The sequence below is a fragment of the Paramisgurnus dabryanus genome, chromosome 20 (genome assembly GCF_030506205.2).
Source record: "Paramisgurnus dabryanus chromosome 20, PD_genome_1.1, whole genome shotgun sequence".
NCBI lineage: Eukaryota > Metazoa > Chordata > Actinopteri > Cypriniformes > Cobitidae > Paramisgurnus > Paramisgurnus dabryanus.
The window spans coordinates 30,060,249-30,079,912 of NC_133356.1; the positions used below are offsets into that span (position 1 = coordinate 30,060,249).

General features: G+C 37.8%; 2 protein-coding genes across 6 annotated transcripts in view; one reads left to right on the forward strand and one right to left on the reverse strand.

The window, feature by feature from the left end:
* The first annotated feature begins 946 nt into the window (after positions 1-946).
* prorsd1 (prolyl-tRNA synthetase domain containing 1) lies at positions 947-3,221 on the forward strand. The gene is made up of 2 exons (XM_065250813.2): positions 947-1,099; positions 2,428-3,221. Exons 1-2 carry the CDS (start codon positions 950-952, stop codon positions 2,863-2,865), a joined length of 588 nt encoding a protein of 195 aa, XP_065106885.1. The 5' UTR covers positions 947-949; the 3' UTR covers positions 2,866-3,221.
* A 188-nt stretch (positions 3,222-3,409) lies between these two features.
* ccdc88ab (coiled-coil domain containing 88Ab) overlaps positions 3,410-19,664 on the reverse strand; it is an 81,175-nt gene continuing 64,920 nt past the window's right edge. For 2 of the 5 annotated variants that reach the window (XM_065250783.2, XM_065250769.1), the window contains exons 20-31: positions 19,164-19,441; positions 18,864-19,007; positions 18,597-18,783; positions 16,178-16,323; positions 15,987-16,079; positions 15,348-15,550; positions 12,519-12,560; positions 12,103-12,180; positions 10,118-10,321; positions 9,800-9,865; positions 9,348-9,514; positions 7,278-8,664 (exon numbers count right to left, since the gene is read on the reverse strand). In XM_065250783.2, coding sequence (XP_065106855.1) covers positions 7,909-8,664; positions 9,348-9,514; positions 9,800-9,865; positions 10,118-10,321; positions 12,103-12,180; positions 12,519-12,560; positions 15,348-15,550; positions 15,987-16,079; positions 16,178-16,323; positions 18,597-18,783; positions 18,864-19,007; positions 19,164-19,441 — 2,364 coding nt within the window. In that variant the 3' untranslated portion in view covers positions 7,278-7,908. Of the gene's footprint in view, positions 3,862-5,503; positions 5,566-7,277; positions 8,665-9,347; positions 9,515-9,799; positions 9,866-10,117; positions 10,322-12,102; positions 12,181-12,518; positions 12,561-15,347; positions 15,551-15,986; positions 16,080-16,177; positions 16,324-18,596; positions 18,784-18,863; positions 19,008-19,163; positions 19,442-19,664 lie in introns of those variants that run through there. The other 3 variants (XR_010526779.2, XM_065250801.2, XM_065250793.2) reach the window with 3 other exon arrangements.

Consider the following 19,664-nt stretch of genomic DNA (forward strand, 5'->3'; position numbering starts at 1 on the left):
GCTGTAGGTAATGATTATCGTTAATAATAACTAGTAAATTTTTTATATTTTAATGAGTTGTGTATAATGTGTGAATAATATAGATTTAATGGTTTAATATTTTATTACTGGTGGCCATCTACTTTATACTTATCTTTTTTATATATTATGAGTAACACTAGGGGGCAACAGCGACAAGCTAAATGCCTTATAAGAAAGTCACACTGCTTCACAATGCTGCTATGTGTGTCTTGTGTTTGGTAAGTAATACGAGTGATGTATCCTCGAAAATCATGTATAATTATATTAACATTTAATGTGTACTATAAATACAATTAAAAATGAATTTAGTGTGTTTCTGTTATGCTTGACTGTTACAAATAACCGCGTTGGCGATCTTTTTTTGTAATTTTAATATAGTAAAAGTGTAGGAATTATGTTTTTAGCAGATTGATAGCCATTTATATAGCCATATTTTGCTAGAAAAATAAAAGATAAACTGTGTTGCTGTAGTTGGTATAGATAACCACAGTTATCTTTGGGTCACAATTAACTGTTTATAACTGATTTACTGTATTTCCATCACTCCCTAGTAAAAAAACGTTATAAACATAGTAAGTATAGTGATCAATTCCCATTACAAGCTTATATTTACCTAAAATAGCTCAAAACCTATGCAAACAGATTGACAGCCCTGCTTGGTTTGGAACTGTAGAACGTTACATGAATCACGTGACCGCGCGACGGCGAGATCAAAGCGTTTCGTAACTCTGTTATTATACGACTCTGACCTAAACATATTAGACAATGGTCATGTGATCAACTCCCCCTAGTGGTGAACCATCGGATTTTCGAAACAGTTATGACGTAATGAAGCCTCGTTTGCTAAAATCACGTGACTTGGGCCAGTTTGAAACACGCTCCGAACCACTGATTCGAAACAAAAGATTCATAAATGTTTCGAAGCCTCATGAAGCAGTGCTTCGAAAAAACCCATCACTACCGAAAGTGCGCATGCGTGAACTATGTTTTCATAATGGCGTCAGTCGAGCTGAGGAAACTTTTAGAGGAGTTTCTCGATCGTCTTGGTATTGAGACGATCTGCGTTGATCATCCAGAGGTGAGATGAATATAAAGAAATGAGTTCGGCTATCAGAATGAGAGGAGTTTACAGAGGTGCTGCTGCTGCAGAATAAAATTTGACAAATACAACCCGGGTTATTCCGTTGATTTATGATGCTGCTGGTTATTAACTCTCTCGGTTTAAACCCTTAATCAATAATAACTCATGATAAAAGACAGTAGAGAAAAGTAGCTTTGCTTTTAGTCGATAAAACATTAATCTTAAAAAGCTCGGAGAATGAGTAAATACCACATTACTATTTGACAGTGAGAATAAAAACTAAATGAAAACTCAAAACCACAGCATATTTTATATAATTAACATAATTTGAATATTTATTTATAATACTTGCAATTGTGTTTATCCACGTGCTGAAGTGCTCTTATTATTGATACTAAGGGGTTAACCGTGATGTGTCATTTTGCTTACAGCTGATTGGTCCAGTTTGTCGAGCTCTGCTCTGGATCAGGTTAGCCTTGTATCATAAGTGGCAATTAAAAAACGCTTTAAATCAATCCAGTTTCATGAGTTTTCTCAAACGAAACACACAGTTTCACCGTGTTGCCATTGCAACATTAAATATGTCATTTTCAAATGTCTGCTTTTTAATGTATGCCAGGTAAAAAAAGCCTCTAAATTATAATTTTCTTTCAAAAAACCTATATATATATATATATATATATATATATATATATATATATATATATATATATATATATATATATATATATATATATATAATTCTGTATAAACATAGCTTGTCCCATACCTTGAAAACAAGATCACTAAAAAATTTCAGTGGTTTTGAAACTTTGGCTCTTTAACCCCTTGATATACCTTGCCTAGCTTAAACTAAACCTAAACATACCTGCAATATTTGGTGGTCTAATAAATGCAGCCTACGATTACTTGATTACATTGGTATTCTAGTTATCTAACGATAACAAATTGTTAAGGTGGGCTATTTCTTACAAAAGAATTTGAGTTATGTGCGAAATTATGACACTTCTTATTCTGTGGACAAAATACAATTATCACTTAAAAAGTTGAGACAGTTGCACAGTGTTTATACAGGCTTCAGATCAGCAAGTGTTCGGACATGTATAAATAGCATAACATGATTTATTCAAAGAAAGGATTTATTAAAGGTTTTGTTTCAGCAGTATAATTCACGAAATAATTCAATAGACAGGATTTTTTTATTCACTCTTAAGTTGAATTACTCGCACACAGTTAAGCGTCAGTTTTTATTTATACTTCAGCGTTGTTGTGCAGGTACTACAGTATGAATGAATATATGACATATGTTGTCTTGTGTGTTGAAGGTGTTCACTGTGGATGAGATGATGCCTCATGTGGCTCATCTGAGTGGAATGGTCACGAAGAACCTCTTCCTGAAGGACAAGAAGAAGAAGAGTCTTTGGCTGCTGTCGGCGCGTCACGACCGTGAACTGAACCTCGGTGACGTAGCCAAGCGTCTGGGGCTCGGCAGCGGGAACCTGCGGCTCGCCGAGGAGTCTCTGATGCTGGAGAAGCTGAAGGTCGGCCGGGGTTGTGCCACAGCTCTCTCTCTCTTCTGTGATGAAGACCAGAGTGTAAAGATGGTGTTGGACAGAGATCTGACCAGCGGGGGCCACGAGAGAGTTTATTTCCATCCCATGACTAACAGCGCTACCATGGGCCTGAAACCAGACGATCTGGTAAGATTTCTGAAGGAGACAAACCATGAGCCCATCATCCTTAACTTTGATCAAGCATCCTGAACCTCCACAGTGTCAAACGCTGCTGATCTTTGAACATCGTGAAGATGGCTTTCAGACTATAACTGTTCAGTGGACCAGCACGACATGCTCAGTCTGATTTAAAATCATATTACATTTATGGATTGGGCAGACACTTACAGACTATTTAATCTACACATTATTTAGTGCGTGTGTACTGTATGTGCTCTGGGGTTGAAACACATTTAGCAGCAGGTTTTTGGTGTTTTATCTGATTAACAGTTTTGTATCTCCTGTTTTTGTTGAGAACATCTCTTTATGAACTGTAAACTGAAAGTGCTTTTAAGCAATCTTTCAAAAACTGTTTTGCACTTTAAATCCTCAAAATAAACATCAAGCGCTTTAAAAAAAACTTTAATATATTATTTTGTTCTCTTATTTCTCGACTTTTATCACAATGGTAATCAACATACAAGTACATAGAAATGCATGCTAACACGTGTGTGTAATCCACATGTTAATAAACATGACGGTTCAATTATCAGCGAAAGATTGTGATATTGATAATGGCACAGTAAAGATGTTTTAATCACTTATCTATCTGAATGATGAAGAGAAAACTGAAGCAGTATAAAGTCTGTAATACACAGAAGAAACCGGAGCGGAGCAACAGAACCACACGCAGTATAGTTTTGGTCTGATGGTATTCAATCCTTTAGGGTTTGGATTTATTCTTCTGCAGATATAAACGTGTATGAAACACACATGCAGTCACACCTGTCAGGTAAAGATGAGTTTATGATCTGTTAGAAAGCTCGTTGATTATAAAGACGTGTAAATCTCTCAGAAACACCAACAGATCTTTTAAAATACATCAGATTTCACTTCAGTTCTGAGGAGGAATCATTCTGGTTCCTTGATTCAAGGAAAAATGTCATTTTTGAGTCCAGGATTAAAATGAAAACAGAGTCATTGTCTTTTTCATGGCAGGATAATGTGGACTGGTTAAGTCTTCAGATTGAAGTTTCTTCTCGTAAACTATCAGCAGATGAAAAAAGAGAGAGAGAGAACAGATTAGAGACAGAAAGAAAAGAAATGAACATATACAGACACATCTGTCACATAAAAGACCTTTACTATAGTAATAGAAATGACTTTTAAACACATTTCTCTGGCAGTCATGGAAGTTTGACAATGTTTGTTTGTTTTATGATATATTTTTCTTATTTCTCAGTTGCTTTGAGTGATGAAGAGATGTTATTTACTCATTATACATTTAATTTCATAAATGTTTGTGTGTAAATGAAAAATATATTTAAATATTTGGTTTTCAATGCCATATTCAATTGTCATCTTTACATTCAATAATATAAAAATAAATAAATTGTACTTAAAAGTCGCAATGAAAGTAAAATAAAAAAAACTGTAATTTGTTTTGTAATATTGTGGGTTTTTTTTTTTTTTACAAATGATTTATCTGTGAGCTTCATTAATTTTTAAAAATTCATGTGCCATCATAATCTTTAATTAAACATGCAAATCTCCTCCCCTCCTAAGACCATCTCTCTTTACTTCCGGTCATATGTATGGCAGGTGGGCGGGGTCCGGGAGAATATCGCTGCAATTAGCAACACGACCCAACTTCAAATGATTCAATCAGATCTCGATGGACAAATTCAAATCCAGCCCTGCCTTATTTCATTTCAGAGGCCGGTTTTACTCGGATACACGTCACCACAGGAAAAATTAGACAATTGATACTTCAGTTTCATGGCGACTTTAAATGTTAATGAGAATATTTCCTGAGAATACAGACACGATATCACCTACTTCCATACTATATAGTAAGCGATAATCAGTATTCGAGGTGAGTAGTATTTTAAGAAGAGTAGGTCCTGATGACCTACTACTTCAGGCTAGATTTCTGTTTTCATCCTGTGACGTCGCGCAAGCTGGGACCCAAATTAAAGGTGCAGTGTGTAAATATTAGGGACATCTAGTGGTGAGGTTGCGAATTGCAACATACGGCTCAGTCCACTGCTCACCTCTTGCTTTTTAAACACATAAGAGAAGCTACGGCAGCCGCCACCGAACAAACATGTCATCGTTGGAGACAACTTAGTAAAAATGTTTGTCCGTTAAGGGCTTCTGTAGAAACATGGCTTCACAAAATGGCAGCTTCTATGTAAGGGGACCCTCTGTATATGTACATAAAACGTCTCATTCTAAGGCAATATACACATATAACGGTTCATTATGAAACGTCTTTATACACCTCTGATCATTTAGTTTTGTATATTATTTTGCATTTCGGTCAAGAGATCCTTCCAAAAATTACACACTGCACCTTTAAAAGAAATTAATAAATGAAAAAAGTTTTTCATTGCTCTGTTCATCAAGTGTATTTCAATCGGCCATATTATGAGACTCGAGTGTACACATCAAGAGGAATTTGGCATAGGGATAATCATCATGAAAATGACATGCAGGTGTGTTTGATTGGGGTTGGAGATAAACTTTGCAGAACTGAAGTTGCCCATCCCTGCAGTAGACACATAATCTAATTCAGTATGTACAGTATATAATATGAGAGAGAGAGAGAGAGAGAGAGAGAGAGAGAGAGAGAGAGAGAGAGAGAGAGAGAGAGAAAATTGTGTTTTCTCTAAAGACAGACACTCACCAGATGATTTCATTATGAGCTTTGAGCTTCAGCTTTGCTTTTAGATTTCCTCTTTTCCTCATCTGCAGAACAAGAGGAGGTCATAATTCAACTGACCATTACAAAAACAAACTTCATATAAAGAATATAACATCACAATCACTAGATAAATACTTGCACCTGCATTAAGGGGTTAAATCAGATAGGCCATCTAGTCCCTGCAGGATTGTGTGAAAGAAATTGCTGTGGATTTTCTGCAGAATTTGACTTAGGACACGTTACGTGACACCATCATCATATTGTGCGATGCTCATTCTGCTTTATTGTAAGAGCATGTAATGTAAGTACAGCTATGAAAGATCTCACATAGATCACAGAAACGTTTGATAAGTCAAATGTAGTAGAGAAACCGGTTCATGGCAATGAGCCAACTCTGTTCAGTGATGCTCAAAATGCCAAAACTGATCCGATTTGAGTTACGTAAAGTGTCCTGACACTTTATCTTACCCATCAGATTGTGCTACCTTCACTTGTAGTGCTTGAGGGGCAGGGTTGGGGTCAGTCTTGTTTCTCAATAACGTAACCAGCCTGATAATAATGAAAATGTCCAAACTGGATTAGAAACTGACTGCAGTAATGTGTAAACAGAGAGAGGGGGCGTAATATTTTTAAGTGACATTACTGAATGAATAACTAAGGCTTTGCATAGGAAATTTCAGTGTTTTTTATTTTTATATGAAATGAAATGTTGAAATGTATTGTTATAAATTGATGTCAGAAAAGGAATTAAAATGTGAACTGAATGTTGTCTGTGATATATTTTAATCATAAGAAGTGTTTAAATAATGTTAAAAAGAAAAATCCTGTGCTTGCCAATTTACGTAAATCTTTAAAAAAGTCAAAACAAATCCCAGCAATTTTTTGTGCATAAATCATGAAAAAACGGTGAAATCCCGTTGGGACTGCAACAGTCAAGAAAATAACATTGTGGTGCTTTAGCAACATGCATTAAAGGGATAATTCGGCCAAAAATGATATTAAACCCATGATTTACTCACCCCCAAGCTGTCCGAGATGCATTAGTGTCCATCGTTTATCAGACAAACACATTTTCATATATTTTATAAAATGTTTTAGATCTTTCAGTTGATTAAATGTAATGTTACGGGGTCCACGACCTTCAAGTCCATAAAAAGTGCGTCCATCCTTCACAAATTAAATCCAAACGGCTCCAGGATGATAAACAAAGGTCTTCTGAGGGTAATCCGTGCGGTGTTGTTGTAGAAATATCCATATTTAAAACTTGATTAACCTAAATAACTACCTTCTGGTAGCGCCGCCATCTTAGACTCCTCTGTATTCAGGAGAGAGTATTAGCGTAGTGTACGCACTTTTCTTAGTGACGTATGACAAATTCGGAGGGCGGGGGCACAGAGCAGCAGCAGAGTAGCCTCCGTAGGCTGCGTAAGCTCTCATCCTGAATCCGGACGCGACTAAGATGGCGGCGCTACCGGAAGGTAGTTATTTACGTTAATAAAGTTTTAAATATGGATATTTCTACAACAACACTGCGCAGATTACCCTCAAAATACCTTTGTTTATCATCCTGGAGCCGTTTGGATTTATTTTGTGAAGGATGGATGCACTTTTTTTGGACTTGAAGGTCGTGGACCCTGTAACATTAAATTTAATCAACTGAAAGATCTTAAACATTTTATAAAATATCCAAAAATGTGTTTGTCTGAAAAAAAAACGATGGACATATGCAACTCGGACAGCTTGGGGGTGAGTAAATCATGGGTTTAATATCATTTTTGGCCGAACTATCCCTTTAAGTATATGGACAAAATAATTAAATAAAGACATACTGAGGAAAATGCTCATTTTAAGACATCAATTGAAAGCTTGGGACTAAGCGATAGGGGTAAAGCCATGCAAACATGATCTTCAGAATAATACACACAAACATAAGAGTAAACAAATGCACCATAAACATACAGCATGTCATTTAAATAAAATAAAGCAAATGAATGCAGCTCAGACTTGTTCTACAAGCCTCATTTTCATAAATATCAAAGTAGATCAGCTTCTTAACCATACGTTTTAAAATTTCCCAAATAAAAAAAAAGAGAGAGACCCGATGGAATGACTTCACTCATTATTACAATGATGAAATCTCACAAAATCTCAACGTGTTAACAAACCAATAATCATATACTATCATGATTATCATGTGACTGGATAAAAACATAGAAACGTGACAATCAATCACTCAGAAGTCATGCAGACAAGAGGTCAAATGACTCGGCAGTTAGAAACTTGACAAGAAGATCCCAAAAAGTGTCAAACATTCGTTCGGCCATTCGGACAGGAAACAAATGAAGGTGGATGTGATTGTCAAATGTTCATGCAGGTGGAGGGAGAGGTTACACACAGCCGTACTCATACCACAGCGACTGGCCATCTTCTGAGGGGAAACACTGATCGGGGTCAGAGGCGGGCGTCTCACCACTCGGGCCACTGTTTTTACTTTGAGGGGCTTTATGGGGAGGGCCACTAATGTTGCTAACCAGAGACGTATTGAGGGACAAGATGGCTGGATTTCTAGCGCTGCCCTTTGCCCCTGGCTCACAAAAGATGGAGTCCAGAAAGATGGAATCTACAGTGAAGGAAGGACCTAAAAAAGCTTGCAGACTGGACAGCTCGGGCTCCTCTACGCTGCCGCAGGGCATGCTTGCGGACTTGGGCAGTGTTGTGTCGGGACCGGGTGCTTGGGAAACGGAGCCGTACTCACTGGATGCGCTCTGAGTCTTGGACCTGGAGGGCGACGGGTCCACCAGGACTGGCTGACGAATGTCTTTGGACAGCAGATCGTGGATGCTGGTCCTGCGGACGGTGCCCTCGGCTGTGGAGATGACGCTGCTGGCGCGGGGCAGCCCGGAGGACGCGGATGCGTCCAGCCTTTCGGACACCGAGGCGGCCCTGCTCTGGGATGAGAGGCCGGAACGGGGTGGGGCCGAGCCTTTGACACGCGTGCTCTCGGCCTTACGCAGACTCGGGCGTCCCGGTTGGCCGGACTGAGTGGAATTTGACTTCGGAGCTTTCCCGCTGGCTGAGCGCAAGATGCCCCGCCCCTTCGTGCGCTCTCCAGACAGACGTGGTGATTGTGTTGCGAGGCCGCCCTACACAGCAGAAGACAAAAGGTTTGAGCTGAGTCTAATTCATAAAACCTATCTGAACAGCTTACTTTAGTTTGGTTATTAGGATGAGTTTGGTGAGATTTCCTAAAATTCTTCGCCTAATAGAGCTGATAGTTGATACACTGTGCGAAGTTACTTTGTCACTTTAATTCATTACAAACATCTGCTTTAAAGTTGGCAGCTCTGGTCCCAGAGTCTACTACAATCTGGGAAATGTGCAGTTTATTCCAAGATTGCTGTATCTTGTTTCTGGGAATTTGTGAATGAATGCATCTTCTGAGTTGATTCTTTACAAGGCATTGATTGGCCAAAACGTTGGAATTGGTTGGTGAATCAGTTTAAAGGATTAAGTCTCAATTAAATTAAGATGTTTAAGCATCTTTTATAAACATGCCTTAGAAAAAGATGTTACTGGTGTGTATCTTGAGACAAATCAATGGCACTGGCATATTTTAAGATCTGTACCTGTATCTGTATGTCCTTAAACCTTGTTTATGAAACCAGTGAAGAAAATGTTGGATAATAATATCCCACTCATCTCCAGTGTATTCACAATTTACAGACTTTCACTTAAGTCAAATGTGCTTCTCTTGTGAATTAAGCTTGAGTAAAACACAGGCATTTGCAGTAGTATTATATGCAGCTAGTACTGTGATAAACGTTACCTCTGCTGGGTCTGTGCTCTCGTTCAGAAACTGCTGCAGGGAAACCATCTCACTGCCGGTGGATTTAGTCCTGCGTTTGCTGTCCGATGGGATCGGCAGACAGTTCAGAAGCTCTGTCTCCCCGGCGCCGTCGCCTTGAGCTCGAGCCGCACTGCCGTTCATCACACCTGTGGAGAAGAGAGCAAACGCCATTTACCATGATCCGCTAAACTCAAAGCAGGCATTCAAATACACACCGATGCTTATTAAAAAAGCTCAGTCAAGAGCATATAAGAACTATATTGTATAGCGGAAGAGCTTAGTTTGTATCACTTTGACTTTGGGCACAGTAATATTGACAGAAGATTGAGAATAAACTGGTTAATAATAATTTAATAATTTAATAAAAGAGAATAATAATCTTGTATAATCATTTTGTCTGTGTCCATTGCAGTAATCTGTGATGGACTCACCCTGAGCTTGCAGCAGACTGGACTCCTGTGAGGATAAAACTGTGATGTCTTCACTCGATGCATTATCTACAAACAACAAAGCAGTGTAAAACCATTTATCAAATTAAAGATAAAGAGAAGTTCAGGTCATTGACAGTTATACAGCAGGTGAGTTGAGTTTCATAAATTCACAATGAGACACAAAAGACTCTTGCAATGAATGTTTAAGTACAGGTGGAGAACTTTTAAAGAACTTGCCACTGCAAAAACAAATGAATGATTATCCTTTTTTGCATAATACAAAACACAAATGATTTGTTATTGACAGCAGTCATCTACCTTTATCACTCGTGTATTTGGCTCTGCGGCTGTCAGTGACAGCAAGCGCTGCATAGTCTTCAACCGCACTGCAATAGTCCACGGATCCAAAGTCCTTAATGCGCTGAGAACCGATGGCCGCAACGTCAGGGGCTTCTAGATGATCGGTACTGCTGGACCATTGACCTTCAGACAGTGCCATCGTCTGCAGCAGGTCATTCATCGCTAAGACAGAGGAAAACTACTGAATCCACACATTATCTCTGTTACAACACACATTTAATTACTCCTCATAGTCAGTGGTGGCTGGTCACTAGGGAGCCAAAGTTGGCCAGAGAAGAAAACTACTTTAACATGTTTTCAAAAAAGTCAAATAAAGTGTCCATGTAGGTCAGTAAAAAGGGTAAAAACATGCCCTGAGGCTGAGCTCTAAAGCCGCCTTTCAACTGCATACGACATACGGAAACGACAGTCAGAGTTCTCCCCCTAGTGGCAGTCGTAATGAAGTTTCAATTTAATCATATATGGGAAAGAAGCTCATTCCAGCGCAAGAGGCTTCATTCTTATGTTTACCATGGTGGAATAAATAAATGAACGCAAATGAATGAAACAATAAACAGCTATGCATATATGATAAAGATTGCAAATATTTTTTTGGAGAGAACATATAAAGACAAGATTAAAATAATAATGTACACAAATGAAATTAATAATGTATTACTTATTAGTAATCAAAAGTGTTTTTTTAAGGATTCAAGTGTTACTAATAAAGTTAAACCAAAAGGATTAATCATTTTCACCTCACACACAGTTTGTGATTAGAATACAATGAAAAACATAACTTCTGGTCGGCATATCGCATGCGGTTTAGGGCGCACTCACATTATCCAAACCAAACCAAACCAAACCAAACCAAACCAAGCCCCAGCGCGAAAAGAGGAGGCAATCACATGAGCTAAATCCGAGAGCAATATTGCTTTTATACAACAGTTCGACGGCACAATAAAAACATAGTCGTTGTTGGGGAAGTCTCTTTGTTGGGGAAGTCTCTTTGTTGGGGAACTACTTTCATCCGCCACGGATTTGAAGCTCAAAATGACAGGCAACTCTTTCAGCTGTTTGTTTTGAATGTCATTGTTTTGAACTCAATAGACAGAATAGCACCATTTCTTGGTCACAAAGTGTAGTTTTAAGATTAGTTCAGTCGAAAATATATATGTATGGGGTGCGCATAACTTTGTAGTCCTGGTTTTCAAAGTAACACCTGAAGATGTAGCTTGGTACTCTGTAAATGTCCCCTTAAATATATCTATTAGTGTCTGCCTTTAGTATGTGATAGTTTTTTTTGTAGATAAAATAGTTGACATAAGACAGTATATGATATTAAACGTTCAATTTATGACTGGTTGGTCCCCTTTCTCTGTTCTTCAGCTCTAAATAAATTTAAGAGAATTTCTTTAAACTCCTTTCAAGTTATTATTAAGCAGTTAAAACCTACTCCATGTCCGCAATACATTATACCCACACACGGTTCTTGCACCAAGTTTTCGATGTTGTTGGGCCAAGTTTTCTGGCTATAATAAACAAGTCCCTTCTTACAGCGACCATTTCTAAATACCTAAATACCTGCAATTGTAAAACCCCTGCTTAAAAAAAGAATCTTGATTCTACTGTTTATCAAATTATATTTCAAATGTACCTTTCCTTTCAAAAGCTTTGGAAAAGGCTGTTTTACTTTAACTGCAGAAATTCTTAGAGTTAAATAATTTTGCTGAAAGATTTCAATCTGGGTTTAGGAAACATCATAGCACTGAGACTGCACTTTTGAAAATGTGCATTTTGCTTGTCAATCAACATATCAGCACATGGGCTGACTGGTGTTAAATGTATGTACGCTCCATACATGAACATACTAGCGTACTGCTACTGGCCTTTATACATTATGTGCAGTCAGATAAGAGTAGAGGACGTGACGGTGACAGAAGATGGATTATCAGATGTCTTACACATTGAGCGGCGGTAGACAGCCTTCTCTCGGTCTTTCTCCTTGGATCTGTTCCTCATGAAGGGAAGCTTTTTAAGGGCTGTCACCGGACAGAAAGGCAATGAAACGCAGCAGGTGGGAGAAAGAAGAGAGGCATGTCAGAATAAAAGCAAGACTCCATACCACGTCACAAATAACATACTAGTGAAACACGTGACACACTGATGAAATACACCGCGTCATCTGATGCCAACAGCACAACAGAAAGATGATCATTAAAGGGTGCAATGCAGGACACTGATCAGATATCCTGTGGCATTAATGATGAGAAATAAAACGAAGACTGGGAATGAGCGCTGGACTTCAGTTTCACATGCTGTATGCCTACTATATTGCACCTTTTAATTAATGTGAACACTGAACACACGGCTCACTGACCATTAGAGGAAGCCTGTGTCTGGCTTTTCTCAACTCTCTTTCCTTCGCAAAGAAAGAAAGAAAAACAAAAGAAAAATGTTAGACCTGAACTACACCAGCACAGATCACATCGGTGTGAAAACAGCAAAGATCTCACACAAGAGCTTAGGGCCTTTTTACACCTGGTCACTTCATGTGTTTTCTCTGATCGGATTGCTATCTGGTTTGTTAAAACTGTTCCATTTACATTCGGCCACATAAATTAGTCTTGGCAAAACTGATATGAATCCGTTCTTCTACTCCAGAGCAAAATGCAAATATACTATTCAATACTCTGCCTTAAAAAACTTGAGAAGACGTTTATGCAAAAAAAGGCAGCACTTACTGTATGTTGTACTGTATGTTGGGCAAGGGACGCGCATCTCCTTGCTCGGCATGAGCTGGAGCGCGCAGTTCAGAGCAGCAGGACAGTGACGCCGCTGTGATTTAACGTACCGGTCCATGACGGGGAAAAGCGGTCACAAAACTGTCTCTTAAAGGGATAGTTCACTTTAAAATGAAAATTCTGATATCACTTACTCATCCTCATGTTGTTCTAAACCTGTATGAATTTCTTTTTTCTGATGAACACAAAAGAAGATATTTTGAGAAATGATTGTAAACACACAGCAGTAAGTGACCATAGACTTCCATAGTAGGAATAAAAAAATATGATGGAATTTAATGGGTACGGTCAACTGTGTGCTTACCACAATTTATCAAAATATTTTCTTCGTCATTTATCACAATACTTCCAAAATATTTTTTTCCTACTATGGAAGTCTATGGTCACTATCTGCTGTGCGTTTACCATCCTTTCTCAAAATATCTTTTGTGTTCATCAGAAAAAATACATTCATACAGGTTTAGAACAACATGAGGATGACTAAATGATGACAGAATTATATTTTAAAGTGAACTATTCTTTTAAAGTTTTATTTCTTTGTTTAATATCATTCAAGTTTTTTTTTACCTTTTTGTAAGCTAACTTCCGGGTAGCGTGCTTGGGTATTTCCCAGAGTTCCGGCCTATTTATGTCCACAGGGTGTAATTCAATTTAAAAAAAAAAAAAAACGAATAAATTTTTGCACCATAAATTAGTATAAACAAAAACAAGCCTAGACTTTTTTATGGCTGCTTTTACTAATAATTTTATCACATTTTATCGGTGTTTTGTGGTACAATATCTGTGTTTTGGTGTTGTCCTTCACCAGAGTTTTCACATGTCGTGCCATATCTCAAACATTATTTATCACAAATAAATAAAAAAAATATGCATATGAATTAAATGATATTTGAACTTATAAACTACACGCACAGATTAAGCATATATATGCATTTTGTACTTTATTTTGCTTAATTTCTACCTGTCCAACAGTTTAGCTGTCATTACCAACACGCTCTGCATAAAGGGACTTTCCCACTGTTTTTCATCAAAAGTGTATTTGGTAGTCATGGTAACCTAATTACATATAATGGAGCACATGGATTTCAAGCTGCAAGACTGATGCCTTGATGTCCAGAAAAGTAAGTAAATCTACTCTTTATTCTTTGTGTTGGGTGTGTACACTTATTATGCGTCATTACCATATGTGTTGTATTTCTGCATTTGTAAACATTTTTGAAATATTTGTATCACTTTAATAGTTAAAATGGTGTACATAACATGTAGAACGCTAGCTACACTTGCTTAATCATCATCTTAGCTAGTAGGGCTAGTTTTTTTGACAAAAATGTCATTACCAGCACAGTCATTACCAGCATCATACATATTTTTGCCAATAAGTTATGTATAAATTACAAATGCATCCTACAATTATACATTTCTAACAATGTTGGACAGTCAAATCATCACTGTATTAAAAAGTTTTGATATATGGCATTCACTTAAAATAAGCTTATATTCCAAGCCAGAGTAGATTGATGAATCAGCAATTTAGATACGTAAATGACTAGAATTCATCTTGCAAGTAAAAATCTCATTAAGTTCAAGATAAATTAGATTCCATGTGAAACCACTAAATCATTTAAGTTTAATTTTTTTACATATATTCGATGATGTGATGGTAATGACACATTTACTTAGTTGACATAGTTAAAAAAAAATCATAAATTCCCTTATCTTATCGTCTCAACCAAGCTCATAATGTTGCTCCTGATTTAAGGACTGATAATTTGATGTATATCAATTAGTCAAATTTGGAATTTTAATTTTCAAAATTGCAGCAACCCAATTTGGCCCTTAGAAATACCCGCTTACGTTTGGGAGGAATTATGCGCTGACATACGTGGTTTCATCAACCAGATGTATTTACAGTACACTTGTCCAGTGTTGTCTGAAATGCGTCCCAGACCCCTCCTGAAGTGGTTTGAGCAATCAGATTTAAATCCTTCTCGAATCCTTTACACCTGGTATTTTTATGATCAGATAGCTATCTGATCAGAGAAAATGCATAAAGTGACCAGGTGTAAAAAGCCCCTTAGATGATCTGTGTGGACTTACTGTGACTGGAGTCTAATAAACAAACTCCACTCCTTTTTTTAAAAACAACAAATACACAGGATGACATAGTTTAAATAGTGGTCTGATTGTGATAGTGTTGTCAGCTTATGCACATTGTGTTTATCTACTGTTGTGACCTAGATGAAAATCAGGTCACATTTTATGGCAAAACACTGTAGAAAAAAAGTTTATTCCACATCTCCAAAATGAATCTTTTATTGTGAATACGGAGTAAGGATGCTAAGATGTATTCCCTAAACTGTAAAAGAGTCACGTTGTGTGTGTAAAACACTATCTCTGATACTCACTGTTGGTGCGGTGGCTCAGTGTATCTTCCAGCGAGTTGGACCCGGAGCCCACAGATGAACTGTCCTGACTGTCAGGATGAGGCAGCGTCAGGAAACCTTCACTGGACTCAGAGCGGGACGGGGTCTGCGTGAGCGAGCGCATCCGCTCACGACTCTTGGGCTTAATGAGTTTCTTCATCTTCAGCGTGATCCAATTACCCCTCCTGTAGAAACATCACATCATTTACATTACTTGTGTAGTCTTGTACACACGGCTTGTTCTCAAGATGATGATGCTGGGCCAATGACTCCTATCATCTAGTAGTTTTACCTTTTCTCTTCAGTTATCACACAGCTCTCTAAAATGCTTGATTCTGATTGGCCAGTGGTCAAATTACAAAAAAATCCGATTTTAAATACTGTAACAACACTAATGTTTTTACCTGTATTTAGGAATCGTTCAAAAATAAATATATTTGGTGGAATAACCTTGATTTTCATTCATGTGTCTTGGCATGCTCGCAGTCTTTTAAATTTGTGTTGGGTTGTAAAAAAAAAGGATACTTTTAAAACATGATCTGTCTCATAACGTCATAAATCATGTTATTACCTAAATTAAACCTAAAGCTGTCATACCTGAATGAGAGGGGGCACATTTACCTTCGTGGAGGGGATGGGTCATAAAATTTATACTGGTCCATTATCTTCTCCTCAAGTTTCTCCTTCTGTCTCCTTAGCTCATTCAATTTATCACTGTGAGAGAGAGAGAGAGCGAGAGAGAGAGAGAGCGAGACTGTGTCAGGATATAAGTTTACCATGGACAGATTAATAGCAGAATGATGATATCGCACATGTATTGTCTCTGCTCAACGTGAAACAGGTCTTTGCTCTCCATGGTCTGCTCCAGCAGGGTTCGATTCTGCAGCATCAGGGTCTGGATCTGATCCAGCAGATGCCGGTTCTCCTCCTCCAGATTCCCTTTTAACTGACTCAATAACTGCAAGACAAAATCCACACATATCCTTCAGCACAAAATATCCAGAAGAAAACGCTCTTTTCCACCGGAACACTGCTTGTAGTGTGAGCTGTTTAAGATATGTGAAGAAAATCTGTCAAGATTCCCGTTACGTGTGTGTGTTGTAACCAACTTTCAGGAATCAGAAATCTAATTTGTCATCTATTAGCTGACAGCAGTAAATGTAAGTTTGTAACAGTAGCAAATCCAATGGTCTTTTATCCATCACTGCGGTTAAACACATATGCAGGGACGAGAATCATCTACCGCTGAGTGTAGCTTTGCCTGGTCATAGTTTCAGAGGGTGCAACAACCATAAATATTTTCACAAAGCCTGATATAGGGCTAACACCAGAGGTCAGGTTAACTGGAAATGTTCCATCTTTGACAGATTATATATAACACTGAGAGAAAGATTTGAAATTTTGACCGATTACACTTACAACTTGTAAATGTAATTCACAGCCCTGTCCAGTTGGTGGAAAGAGCATATTTGATTTAATGTAGCACTGTGCAGACTGATCAATGTGAAATTCAGTGAGATAGTGATTAGTAAGCACTGGTCAAAAACTGATACTACACACCAGAGTGATTCTCACGAAATCCAGATTTAGAAGGTGTCCAGCATCAGAATTTTTAAAAGCCCTTGAAGCCAATGTTTTGCACATATAAGATTAAGGTCTGAATAACTATTATTTTTAGAGGATTTAAAATATAATTCCTATAGAAATATTTAAAATTTTTAGATTATCATTACCGCAACATGATATAACATTAAATATATGCATTTACAAACTCATGTTTCAGTAATGAGAACTGAAAAGTTGTCTAGGTACTATGACAAACAAAATTTCTACTTTTATCTGGAGAAAAAAAATAAGAACTGCTTACCTGGTAGCCATCTTGAGTGTCACAGTCAATTATATCCCTTCCAACTATTTTTATTTAAATGTTAGTTCATTGAGGGCTTAAGCAATGATTGAAAATTATTGCGGAGGATGAGAAAATTGGTCTTGGACACATTTATATTCCTTATTATTGTCACTACATTTACCAATGATCACCAAATACCACATGTTTCTTTACTGTAAATGTTTATAGTATAACATGCACTGAAGCTTTTTATTTTTTTAATTATAAATATTTCCATGTCAAAGAACCCAAATTCAGTCTTGGACACATTACGGTAATGACAATTTTCCCCTTAAATGTGGATAAAACAACAAAATTGGCTTGTATGATGTCATTTAAAAATCTTGTGCAAAATATAACATGAAGAGATGTTTGTAACTGTATGCTTCTTATTTTGATAGCAGTCTCGAGACCATATTTTAATGGTCTTGTCATGGACTCTTGAGCATTTTGACTCCGTCTACATTTGGAATCAGACTTTTTCTCGAGTCCCTTTTAAAATATATATTACTGTTTCTTAAAACTGATGTAAGATCGACACGAACAGTGATTAGTGAATGATGTCAAAATAAGAGTTTTTAACTAAACTCCGCCCACAGGAATACGTCAGTTGCCAGCTAAGCTCAAACGGCTCTGCTAAGCTAAGCTGCTGTCGAATCACAACACACTAAACAAACTACACGATCAAAACTCATTACGCATTTCTGAAGGAGGGACTTCATAGAACAAGAAAGACATCAGCCTGTTTTTAAGACAGCGGTATAGAGATAAGTACATTTTGTGAAAAATACTACATTTTTTATACACAAAACATAAACACATGTTAAATTGTGCACCATAAACAAAATCAAGGTTTCAAAAACACAGAAAAAACGGGACCTTTAAAACAGGTGACATTCTGTACTTCTGTCTCGTATTTACATTTAGTCAAATTCTCCTTTAAATGTTTAGACATTTCATGACTCCACAGCAAACAAAAGGATTTTGCCTTTATGGTCTCAATAGTAATGGATGGTACAATGTTTTTTGTTATGCTCAAAATACTTTGTGTTTCACATTTCAGTTTGAATATTCAAAATGAGTAACTCTCTTTTAACTTGTATTTAGACAAAATATAGTCCTAAGTGTCTTCCTTCGAAAGATATCACAACTGTGTCTATAGGTCAAATAGTTTAGGAGCTGTAAACATTTTAGTGTTGACATGCCAATGTCATAGTTTGTGCTAAAAGTGAGGAGTTTAACAGGTGAACTTGATGGACTTTTCATTGTTTGTTACTCTTGTTTAAAATGTTTGCCAAAATATCTTATGCAAACTCATGTGAGCTCACATGAAGTGTGTATACCTCGCACTGGTTGGTGAGTTTGGTGGAGGTGATGTCCAGTTGCTGGTACTGTTCTTTGAGTTTGGAGAAGTCTGCCTCGAGACGTGTCTGCTCCAGTCTGGCCGCGTTCAACTGACTCTTCAGCGTTTTATGATCTGTCTGCAGAAGCTCGTTGTCCTTCAGCAGCTGACGATACGTTGAATTCAGCCTAGAAGCGTAAGGTACACTCGTGAGAGTCAGACATTATTAAAGAGTCTTCACATGTTTATCTCTCATAATGACGCTTACGTGTCGTGGTCCTCTTTCAGCTTGTGGTATTGTGTGGCCGTGTCCTGATGACTCTTGTTTTCAGAGATGATGTTCTCTCGCTCTAATTTAAGTTCTCGCTCCAGCTGTTCTAGATCAGTCTTCTGCTTTAACAGCTGATTATACCTGCACACACGTCACATCAAAACATGTAAAAATATGAGTAGTGCCAGACCGACGGCAACCTCACCAACACGCTACCGAAATCGGTCTATGACTTTTTTTCATCATATCTGCCATTTTAATAGCTTAGGTGCAGTTTAGTCAGGCTAGGGTATGCACCTGTTCTCAAGGCTGCGGTGTTGGACCTCCAGGCTCTTGTGGCTGCTCTTCAGGTCTCCGTGTTTGCCGATAAGATCCTCGTACTCTGACGCCTGACGATCGTGGAGGGCAGATAGTTTCTCATGGTCGTTAAGCAGAAGATCGTAGACTGTGCGTAGTTCTTCTTTCTCCCGAACGGCCGTGTCCCTCTCGCTTTCTGTACTGGAGTGCTGGGCCTGCAGCTGAGCATTCTGGGACATGAGCGAGGCACTCTGAGAGTTCAGAGTGGAGTTTTCCACCTGCCGGAAAAAAACAGCACAAAATTGTGTCTCGTTTCACCTAAATGTGTCAAAACTCTGTTGTGGTCTTCTGCACATCTTTAACTCTTTCACCGCCAGCGTTTTTAAAAAAAAGTTGCCAGCCAGCGCCAGCGTTTTTCATGATTTTCACCAAAGTTTAATGCCTTCCAAAAAATGTTCTTCTTTAAATATATAAACATACAATATACCAAATGAAAGAACA

What these genes read in the sequence shown, in the direction of transcription:
- prorsd1 (XM_065250813.2), top strand. Translation starts at nt 950, where the DNA reads ATGAAGCAGTGCTTCGAAAAAACCCATCACTACCGAAAGTGCGCATGC. An exon ending in TCTGCGTTGATCATCCAGAG is followed by an intron (nt 1,100 to 2,427) that starts GTGAGATGAATA and finishes TGTGTGTTGAAG; the next exon opens with GTGTTCACTGTGGATGAGAT.